This window comes from Mesoplodon densirostris, chromosome 16 (assembly GCF_025265405.1).
Source record: "Mesoplodon densirostris isolate mMesDen1 chromosome 16, mMesDen1 primary haplotype, whole genome shotgun sequence".
Classification (NCBI taxonomy): domain Eukaryota; kingdom Metazoa; phylum Chordata; class Mammalia; order Artiodactyla; family Ziphiidae; genus Mesoplodon; species Mesoplodon densirostris.
The window spans coordinates 43,792,626-43,804,065 of NC_082676.1; the positions used below are offsets into that span (position 1 = coordinate 43,792,626).

At 40.3% G+C, this 11,440-nt stretch overlaps 1 protein-coding gene and 2 non-coding genes across 3 annotated transcripts; all 3 read right to left on the reverse strand.

Moving 5' to 3' along the window:
• Nucleotides 1-93: 93 nt before the first annotated feature.
• CCT6A (chaperonin containing TCP1 subunit 6A) lies at nt 94-10,056 on the reverse strand. The gene is made up of 14 exons (XM_060078416.1): nt 9,811-10,056; nt 9,304-9,367; nt 7,749-7,883; nt 6,715-6,888; nt 5,853-5,956; nt 5,127-5,237; nt 4,736-4,895; nt 4,566-4,648; nt 3,595-3,691; nt 3,133-3,280; nt 2,575-2,708; nt 1,925-2,027; nt 670-742; nt 94-417 (listed from the first exon to the last, which is right to left on the reverse strand). Exons 1-14 carry the CDS (start codon nt 9,945-9,947, stop codon nt 345-347), a joined length of 1,596 nt encoding a protein of 531 aa, XP_059934399.1. The 5' UTR covers nt 9,948-10,056; the 3' UTR covers nt 94-344.
• Nucleotides 2,945-3,084, reverse strand: LOC132477168 (small nucleolar RNA SNORA15). Its single transcript, XR_009530193.1, has one exon. It is a non-coding gene; the product is annotated as a small nucleolar RNA SNORA15 (small nucleolar RNA).
• Nucleotides 7,021-7,154, reverse strand: LOC132477173 (small nucleolar RNA SNORA22). The gene has a single exon (XR_009530198.1). It is a non-coding gene; the product is annotated as a small nucleolar RNA SNORA22 (small nucleolar RNA).
• Nucleotides 10,057-11,440: the final 1,384 nt, after the last annotated feature.

Consider the following 11,440-nt stretch of genomic DNA (forward strand, 5'->3'; position numbering starts at 1 on the left):
AGAATTATTAAACCATTAAAATGTTTTTCAAGGAATATTTAATACGGTAGATAATATATGCTTATCTAACGTGTATTTTTATATCACTGAAGCTAAAGCAAAACATCCTGTTTATTGGTAAGTATGGCCTGTATGTGTACACTACAGTGCAATTTAAAAAATATTGTAATTATAATTTCAGAATTTCAGAATCTGAACAGATGCCAGTGTTCTCTCCTTTTTTTATATGGGAAAAGAAAATCCTTTGAAAATCATTTGAAGCTTGGACAAAAATTCCATAGCTATATTCTTAGGATCACTTTGTAGAATCTTCATGATTCAGATGATACAAGGGAAGCTTCAATTCATCCTTTTAGAGAAGACATTCCAGCTCTCATGATCTCATCAACCAGGAGAATGTTGGTGGCAATCACAGTGCTGAAAAGGGGGGAAAAAATCAGACTACTCAGGTTTGAGGTATGAACTCTAATTCAACTCAATCTCCAACTAAATTGCACAAATTATATCCAGTCAGGTTTCCCCTTTCCTTCCCATACATAGAAGGCCCACTTAGTTGCTACTTTTGACTGATTTACCTTTTCTTATGGAAAGAAAATTAAACAAAACATACCAATTATAAAGAGTATGAATATTCCCCAAACGTTATAATTTTGGCTTTCCCAAACTTACCAGGAATGAAGAAGCTGTTTCTTTACACAGTAGTTATCCCACACGCCTACTTCTGCTGCTACCATTGGCTCACCTGAAAAGTAACCCGGTATTCTTAAAACCATATAGAGCAGGTCATAAGATCAGAATACTGTCTGAAAGAACTAGGAAGAGTATTTTGTGCTGCTTTACTCATCAATGGTCACTCACTTCCTGCAGTATTATCTATGAGAACCCAAAGTTCCTCAATTAGCCCAATGTTCTACGCCAGACCATGACTCCTGTGCACAGCAGCTTTGATGAGCGGCTGACCTCTACTTAGAATGCTTCCAGTGATAGGAATGCTCTATTTGGTTATCAAATATTTGAACATCTCTGTTTTTCTGGAGACGTTCCTATTTGCCCATATTAAAGTATAGCACCTGAACTATAATCTGGCAAAATGGGCTTATCATTACCCTCATTCCAGAAACCTTTTAAATTAACTTAACTGGGAGACTGGGATTGACATATACACACTACTATATATATATAAAATAGATAGTAACCTACTGTATAGCACAGGGAACTCTACTCAATACGCTGTAATGGCCTATATGGGAATAGAATCTAAGAGTGAATATATGTATATGTATAACTGATTCACTTTGCCGTACAGCAGAAAGTAACACATTATAAATCAACTATACTACAATAAAAGTTAATTTAAAACAAAGAAACCTTTTATATTAACTTGAATGTAAATGATGCTGTTCACAATAGGTCTTACACATACTGCACAGATGTATCCCAGTTATCTCTCTTCCACTTTGTACTTGTATAATTTGGATTACACTGGCCTAAGATCAGGGCTTTACTCATTTTATTAGATTTGGTTCCCTCTTCCTGCATTTTTGCTATCCTCAGCCTTTTTTTCACCCATGAGTATGATCATGAAATGTATCATTTTAATCAAAGCCCCTGATAAAACAGTAAAGCAAGCTCAACATGAAACCCTTCAACATTAACCCAAACCACCTACCACAACTCAGCAATATCAACAAATCTGTACTCTTCTAAATTATTCAAATGTCTCCTCAATTCCCTTTACTTCTGTATCTAGTCATTACATTTTTGTATCATACTTTAGAACCCAGAGATCCCGGATAGCACTGGGGTCAAAGAGCAAAAGCAACTCCAAGATTCTTCTCTCTCCCATTTTTTTTTTATCCTTCCTGGTCTTACCTCACCTATAGTATCTAGTTCACCCCCTAAAAATAGTCACATTCCTCCTTACCTGTGTTCAAGTCTACACCCACAAGTTGACCTGATTCTGAATGCTCTGCTTTAACTTTAACTAGTGTTTCCTGAAGGTCAAAACCAGAGTTCTGAGCAAGAACCTAAAGGAAACAAATTTATTTAAAAGACAGGACCTAATAACAGATAGTCATCTGTAATAAACGAACAGTATTTCCAATTAATAGTTAAAAATAAAACAAAACAAAAAACCTTTAATAAGTGAAAACAGACCAGTATTTATGTTCACTTCAGAGAATGACTAGATACACATTACCAACCAACTCACTAATCCACCCCAAGCCTGGCAATACACTGGTCATAAACTGTACCCTCAAATAAACATACAATAGAAAAACCACAGTATTAACCTTAGTTTAAAACAAAACCAAAAAGCAAGCTTGTATCCCCACACTGCAAACCCTCTTAAAACAGCTATCTCTTGCCATCTGAAACATGAGATATACAAGCCTCCCCTCCAGAGGAACCAATACGTTTAGATAATAAGAAATACCCGTTCTAGTGTTAGGGTGAAAACTGATGAACCCTTTTTATTCAAAATCCACATTATGAAAAAACCCACATTAGCAAAAAGTTTTCATCAGATGCATCATTTTGGTGTAGTTTAGAAAACAGTTAAAGCATTCACACCTTGGGAATAATGAGCAATGCATCAGCAAATGCTTGAACTCCAAGTTGGGCCCTGCCCTTTACACTGGGCTTGTATTTAATCAGGGCTTCTGCCATTGCCACTTCCACTGCACCAGCACCTGGAACTACACAGCCTGTTGGGTGGGAGGAAGAGAGAAATGCTAAGCTACAAAGAAAATAAAACTGTAGAGGCAACTGTAAGAAAATATATAAATTAAAACACACACAGGAAATCCATTAATTTGAGAATTCAGTATAACCACAGCAATTTTAATATTATATTTGAAAGCAATACAGGCAACATATCAAACAGCAGAATGATTTAACTAGCACATGGAAAATCCTGAAAGCTCTTAGTATTAGTTCATTTATTTGTATCCCCTTTTAACAATAGCATGCCATGAAAAAACTTAGCATACCATCATAGCCATTATAAAGGTAAAACTTTACTTTTGCATGGTGTCTGGCTGTGTAAACTACTGATAAAAAGAACACAGTATTCAGCCATGCCTTTTAGACTAGCAAAAGAATACAATTTAAATACAGTGACAATCTTACCATCATCAATAGCATTTTTAACAGCCCTCAAGCCATCTCTTATTGCATCTTTGATTTGAGTAAGTGTGTGCTTATTTGGTCCTTTGATCAATAATGTGACCGATCGAGGATTGTTACAGTTCTCAATAAAGGTGAACTTCTCTTCTCCCTGGGTGAAGAGACAGTATTTTCAAAAACCAGGATACAGTTGTGCAAAAATGACCAGATGAGAGGGCCTTATGTAGGAATAAGTAGCATATTAATAGGGCACATCACTGATCACATTAAAGCAAGTAACTTCGTTTAAAAAGTCACACAAAAGAAATGTGATTTTCCCATCAATGGCTTATCATTACTACATATAAATCATCAAAATGTATATTAACAAAGCAAAAATATCATCCGAAGTTTGAATGAATTTTTAACTACTGAAGAATTCATGAGCCAAAAAGTAGTATTACTTTGGAAAGAAAATACACTTACCAATGTATATTCATAGACAAGTCCTGCATGTCCCAAACAATCAGGATTTAGGTCATCAAGAGAATTTAGGGCTACCCCACCACAAGCAAGAGTCAGCCTGAAATATTCAAGTGTTTTAAGGGAGATGCAGAAGGGATTTTATTAGTTATGTTTACAGATTAATATTTTTAGAAAGCAATCTTTATCAGAATTACATGCGAAAATCATATTCTAAAATATATTTTAGCTTAAGCCTTTCCATTCACCACCAACTAGCTGAAAACTGGTCTTTTCTCCTAACTCTCCATTTAAACCACTCTTAAGTCAGCAATTACTCCTCTGATATGAAATCTAAAGGTGCACAGAGCTCTTTATCACGATGAGTTCTTGGGAAGCAAGTATTCCTCTGAAACCCTTGATGCTGTCTCTTGACGTGGAAAAATATGTACGGTCCAGGTCATCACTTAAAAATAAGACAAGTACATCAACAATCATAGCAGCACTATTCACAACAGCCAAGGTAGAAACCCAGATAAATGTCCACTGACAGATAAATGAATAAACGCAACTAAATGTGGTCTACCCATACAGTGGAATATTATCCTTAAAAAGAAATGTGATCCTGGAAAACACAGATAAAATGATACATTTTATATTATGTATATTTTATCGCAATAAAAAATAAGAAAATCACAAAAATAAGAGGAAAGGGCTTCCCTGGTGGCGCAGTGGTTGGGAGTCCGCCTGCCGATGCAGGGGACACGGGTTCGTGCCCCGGTCTGGGAGGATCCCACATGCCGCGGAGCGGCTGGGCCCGTGAGCCATGGCCGCTGAGCCTGCGCGTCCGGAGCCTGTGCTCCGTAACGGGAGAGGCCACAGCAGTGAGAGGCCCACGTACCGCAAAAAAAAAAAAAGAGGAAAAAAAGCAATAATCTAAGTTAACTTGCAAAATAAGTGAAATTCACGTCACACAGATAATCTGCTATCCGTACCTTTCCATATTTCTCCTTTTAGCTCTGCGCAGAGCTACTATGCCTTCTTTTGCAAGAGCATCTAAGGAAAAGGGGTCAATGCCCTATAACAACAACAAAAAATAAGTTTCAATATTTTACCTTTAAAATAAAAATAGATACACACTAGCTTATAAAACAAAATTTCTCACCTTTTGATTAATAACAACAAATCCTTTATCTGAATCACCACAGACTTTCTTTTTCAGGTCTATTATTTTTTTAACTCTGTCTTCAATGAATTTTCTTTCAGCTCTCACTAGTTTCTCTCTCTCCTCTGCACTCTTGTAAAAAAAGCCAGAATTCACTTCTCTGAAAAAAGGAAGTTACAGAAAGGGGAGGAAATATTTAGCAAATAGTCACCGAGCTCCAATTCTACCCCTGGTACGTTTTCAGAGACTATTTCCTGTAATTTTCCGAAACCCCATTGAGGCATTATTGTCCGTACAGCGGGGAAACTGAGTCTCACAAAAAAGTGACTTGCCCCAAATATCAAGCTCTTCCACCTCTCTTCCATTTTTAAGGAGCTATATATAAACTCACGTTTTTTCATATTCTAATGACACGTTGCATGTGAGGATGTACACATCTTCTACTCTCTTTTTCATATCAGGATGCCGTGCCCCATGGTCCAAAACAAGACCTCTGATCAAGCTGTTACAACACATAAAAATTATATTCTTATTGATTTCCAGATGGGGTGTAACATATGCTAACAAAACTAAAACGATGAATTGAGACTGTATTGATAATTTTCACACAATCAGCTTTATTTCTTGAGCTATTTGAACAGGACTTTTGGGTAATACCTAGCAAGGTTCAATTGTGAAAAAGCAGAATTCCAGAACATGACAAAAACAAGCCATTCAAATGAAAGTAACAACCCTGTCTTGTGCAGAAGATTCTGCAGAGAAATAGTCACAAGTTTGGTAGGCTATTAAACTGTGATCACCTCATTTAAAAAATGCTTCAAACTAGGTCTTTGAAATAATTTTCTTTAAAATTCCCTGAAGTCTCCCATATGCTTTGTTCAATAAATGCCAAATGACCGATGTAGTTGACTTTCCAGAATCATTCTATGTAAAAATACATCATACCATTAACTTCATTTCAAAAGGAAATAGATACTACTGAGTAAATGAAATACTCATCTAGGCAATATTCATTAATTCAAAGACAAAAAAAAAAAAACAGGCAAAATATATGTATTGTATAAACTCCTTCAAGTTTGTAAACACTCTTTTTATTTCATAGCATTCTACCACCTACCTTGTATCAGTTTCAGATTTATGTTTCATCTCCATGATCTCAACCATGAAGAGGTCAATAGGTTCATCTTGTTTTTTAATGGCTAAAATGGAGTCCACTACAGCCTGCAACAGAGTATAACCATTAAATGAATTTGACTAGCAGAAGTTGAGACACTTATGTTGTTTATTCTTCAGAAAAGTTTATTGCAGACAGCTTCTCGTCTTTAAAAATCTCTGAACTGATTTTTTTTTTTTTTTTTTTTTTGCGGTACGCGGGCCTCTCACTGTTGTGGCCTCTCCCGTTGCGGGGCACAGGCTCTGGACGCGCAGGCTCAGTGGCCATGGTTCACGGGCCTAGCCACTCCACGGCATGTGGGATCTTCCCAGACCGGGGCACGAACCCGTGTCCCCTGCATCGGTAGGCGGACTCTCAACCACTGCGCCACCGGAAGCCCCCCTAAGTCTTTTTTTACACTCTAATAGAATGCATTATTTGTAAAGGGCTGAAGTCATCTACATTTCTGAAACCTCAATGTGTAATTACCTAAAGAATCACTGACATCTCTACTACTAGCAGCTTTTTAATAAGGAAATCTCCATTTTAGAAACCTCTTTTACTGAAAGCTCTGACTATACCTTCATAACCTGGCCAGGTATGCTATTACGATTTTCTCACTTTACTTATTTTTTCTAGTTTTAGGGCCACAGATCACGTTATCACTGCCACAAAAATGAACCTACTTACTCCACACAGGATGGTACTGTGAAGACTTCAGATGGCACTCTATAACTGGAATTAGTAAGAATACTGATGTTTCCAGTTGCCAGGGGTTTTCAGTATAGGTGTAATGTACCAGACACATACCAAATTTAACACATACCTCTGTTAAGACATCAGCAAGTTCAGCATGAACTTTAGTACGTAGAGATGTTCTGGCCACATCTATAAGTGTTTCCCTGTCCATCTCTTTGCTTACTTTGACTTGTTCCAAAAACTGAAGTGCCTTTTCCTTTGCAGCTTCAAATCCTTCTGTAATTATTCTGGGATGAAGACCCTATAATAAACATACAATTACAAAACCGCCACTAACAACAGAGACCTTCAGTTAGATGCAACTATAGTTCACGATAAAGCAAATTTATGAAGGGATATTCTGGATCATTCATACCCTTAAACACAATTAACATAATGTGCTGACTTTCTGAATACATTTAAAAGGATAAATACTCCTTTCAATGCAGAGGAAAAGAACAGACATTGCTCTAGCACAGAGTCAAAGCCAAGGGAACTACAAAGCACACTTGGGTGTTCACTGTGCAAACCACAAGGGATAACGCCCCAAACTCAAAACTGTGTCATAACAATTGGCAGTCAACAGGACCATTATATCTTTCCTATAGGGATACGAAATTTAATTCACACCATTTACTAATAAAATAAACAGGGAGACTAAGAGTCTGCTTTCTCTCTCTTCTCAGGAAATTCTTCCTAACATCAGATTAGTACTCACTGAGGTTTGCTTTAACCTTGGAACTTCTGAGGGCTAAAAAACTTGTAGTATTCTTATTTAAATTCAAGGTTTTTGTTAGCTTTTTCCTTAAAAATATGCCTAATCCTGAATATTCCATTTCTACATCACAATTATTAATCTGTTATAGGCATATAAAAACTGTACATGCAATGCAACTTGATAAAAAACACATTTCAGGCCAAGGAAGATTCTTCAACTCATCCAGGATCATAGTAAATTTGTGTCAGAGTAGGATACAGACCCTTGTTCCCATATTTAACCCCATGCTCTTTACATTCTATTATATGGCCTCAGTTACCACTAGCACATCAGTTTTTGTAAATAAAACTAAGATTATTTCCTATACACAATAAAATATCACAGAAACACAGAATCATGTATACTTCAGAAATGTAGAGATCCGCCTGCTTCAGGAGCTCTCCAATAATTAGGACATTGGAAGTGGTACCATCACCAGTTATGTCATCCTGGGCTGTTGCTACTTTGGCTATTAAGGAGGCTGTTGGGTGTTGAATTTGCTGCAGGTAGAGAAAGAAAAAAATTCGTGGAACAACTTAAAAATGAAAACAGTCCAGATATACCTTAAAATGTGTCAAGGGCTCATCTATCTGCACAAAATGCCCAAGTGTACAGCTACATATTACTCTGATTAAAAACTCACCATTAGCTACCAGTTTATGATGACAGAAACACCTTCATATATAAATTTGTTTCCTTCTCAGATTATCTCCACTTTACTGATGAGGAAATGTGAGACTCAGTTAAGGTTAACTCAAGGTGATAGAACTAACAAGTAAGAGCAATAATTTCAAATCCATGCTCCATGCATGCCTCTTTATGACAAATTTAAGGTTCTTGTGAGAATAAACCAAGTGCCTTCTAAACGAAAGCCCGGCTGCCCAGTTTACTTGGCACTGAACAAATAATTAAAATGAAAAAAGAAAAAAGAAAAACTTAGCCTCTTTAGCAAAGATCATCAGTGGATGCTAAGTCACTCTGGAAAGGTTTTGGAAAAACAGAATATTCACTGTTTGTCATCCACAGATTCTTAATTACAAAGGCTCCAACATGGCTCCTGCATTGCTTTTGTCTTCTTATACTCCTTTAATCCTGTAGAGTTGTCCAGTCTTTTATGTCTTTGGGGACACTCACAGCTTTAAGAATCTAAGCAGACTATCATTCAATTAGGGAAAATTTAAAAGTCATGTAGAGACGGCTTTTCTGACATCAAGTTTAAACGATGACTCCTACTGTTCTCTGCTAGCACAGGCCACCACTTAAGCCACGAAACAAAAACTACACCTTCTAGGTTAGCTATTCCTTACTGAAGATATTTACAAACACCTGGAATGTTGAAGGCATGATATACTATTATCAAAACCCTAAATTTTACTCTAAACTCAAAACACAGGCAAGTCATTTCTTTTTCTAGGATTTGAACTGTTAGGTTCTGGAAACTTTGGGATGAGTAGAATGACGGCTCCTCTCAGTAACCTCAGATTCTTAGTCACTGCGACTTTAAAAATGGTAGAGTTTTATTTCTCCTCCAGTTGGTGGTGGAGAAGTGTGATATAACAAAGAGAAGTTTTATTTGAAAAAGTATAACCATCCTGTCGCATTTTACCTCCCTGATTATGTCAATTGCTCGCAGTTTTTATTAGAATTTTAGTAATTAAAACCCTTTAACGAAGGCCTTAAATGGCAAGGGCAGGGGATTCAAAAGGAAGTTTATTAGACTCCAGGGCTCCTCACTGTACCATCCTGTCAACAACAGTACTGATTACATTTTTTCTACCTCTTCCGTTTTCTGGAAAACTACCTGTTGAAAAAAATGAATGATTTTCTCCTACTTTGTAAACGAACAGTAAAAGTCTTCCTACAAATCAAATGTACTACGGAAAACGAAGACATTTTGGACCTAGTCTAGCAGCCTCTCACCATTTCATGAAGCAGCACATTTCCATCTTTAGTGAGCTTGATGTCTCCAGCACCAGAAACAAGCCTGTTCAATGGGCAGAAATGAATCACAGTGTGACTTTTTCAATGGAGACCAAATTAAGAGGCCCATAAAAATCGGGCTTTACCCAGATCCTCAGGAGCTGGGGCCAAGCGGTGGTTCTCTGCTTCCGGTAACAGGAATGGTGCAATGCCCACCCCTTCCCGTCTGGGAAACAGTCCTCAGGGTCTCTTAGGTCCCAAGCGTGGGGGAGGAGGGGGAGGGCCGCGCACGCGGGCAGCTTTGTTCTCGGCGGAGACGGCATCGACCACCAAAGGAAACGGCCAGGGCAAGAAATAGGACCGCCCCGGGACAATGCGGGGAAGAGAGACCGCCGCGGCGAGCGCAGAGGCCCGGAGGGGGGCTCCAGGCCTCGGTCCCCAGCGCAGTCCCGCGACAGCACGAGGTGCGCGGTGCCCGCCCAGCTCTCCCCGCCAGCCCCGCCTTACATCTTCATGGTGCCCTTAGGCCCCAAGTTGGTCCTCAGCACGTCCTGCAGCCCCCGGGCCGCGCTGATGTTGACCGCCAACGCCGCCTGGGCTCGGGCCACCTCAGCCTTGGGATTCAAGGTCTTCACGGCCGCCATAGCTGACCCAGCAGAAGAAAATGAGGGAACCCAGCGTCAGGAAAGCCCAGAGCCGGTTCAGCGCGGCCGGGAGGTGCTATCCGGGTCTTCTGGAAAAGTCGGACGCGCCGGGCCCGCCTCCAGCGTGCCCGTGCGCCGCCGCTATTGGGCCTCGGGTCTGCGGTGCCGCTTATTGGGTCGCGGCCGCACGTAGCCCCGCCCCTCGCGTTTCCCGCGGCGCCATTGCGCTCGGGAGGAGCGTGTCCCCCCGGCAACCAGGGCTCGCGGGGACCCAGTACGCTGCTCAGCGCCCGGTTTTTCTGACCCCGGATCTGAGGGCGTAGGCTGAGCGGGCTTGTTGGCCGCCTGCGTCAGGGCGTGAGGGGAGAGGTGGCTGCTCTTTCCCGGAGGTCTCCAGCCGCACGGTGTAGGGTGGGCCTCCTCCCTCCCCCACTCGCGCCGTTTGCCCTTTTTATCGCCTTGCTGCTTTCATCCCGGTCACTAGTTTTCTTGACTGTGTACTGTGTGCTGGACGGTGTTCTAGCTGCTGTGGGGGTAACAGAGTGGATCTCATAAGGACCCTCGCCCAGTATCCTAGGTGTTTTAGGCGTAGGGAAGACGAAGAGATAATGCGAGGTGGAAAATGCTAGAAGCCTTTAGAAAGCTGCCTGATTGGTGCGATGGCAATTGAGGAAAAGCAAGTCAGTCCACCCTTCGGGCACACGACACAATGCTGAGGCTTCAGGCCCTCAAGGCAGTTTTGAAAACTCAAACTTCGTTGAGCAGTGGTGTCCAGCCTTTGAGAAGACTCCTTTATTCTGAAAGATGTCCACACTGTTTTCTAGTATCCAGTTCCCGCCCCCTGCCTAGATACCAGGTATTCACTAATGTTTTGTATTTTTATTTATTTATTTATTTTAATTCTATTTTTTTTTTGCGGTACGCGGGCCTCTCACTGTTGTGGCCTCTCCCGTTGCGGAGCACAGGCTCTGGACGCGCAGGCTCAGCGGCCATGGCTCACGGGCCTAGCCGCTCCGCGGCATGTGGGATCTTCCCAGACCGGTCCCCTGCATCGGCAGGCGGACTCTCAACCACTGCACCACCAGGGAAGCCCTATATTTTATTTTTATAGGTAATGACTAAAACTCTTCAGAATTCAGAAGGTGCCAAAGGGTATATGGTGAAAGGTCTTCCTCCCGCCTCTAGTTCAGCTTCCTCTTGGCATGTACCTTTAGCTACATAAGTTTCCTTTAGGTAGTGTGAATTCCCCAGATGCTCTCTGAATTTCTAAATAAATACATATATAAATATAAGAAATTTCCCCCACATAAAATGGCAATTTATAATATGCACTATTGGGTGTGTTACACTTAAAGTATCTTGGAGATTGTCACATATCAATACAAAGTCTTCCTCATTCTTATTAACAGCTGCATGATATTCTTTATAAAAATGACCTGATTAGCCAGTCACCTACTGGTTAACATTTAGGTTGTTCCCAGTCTTCTCCTAGC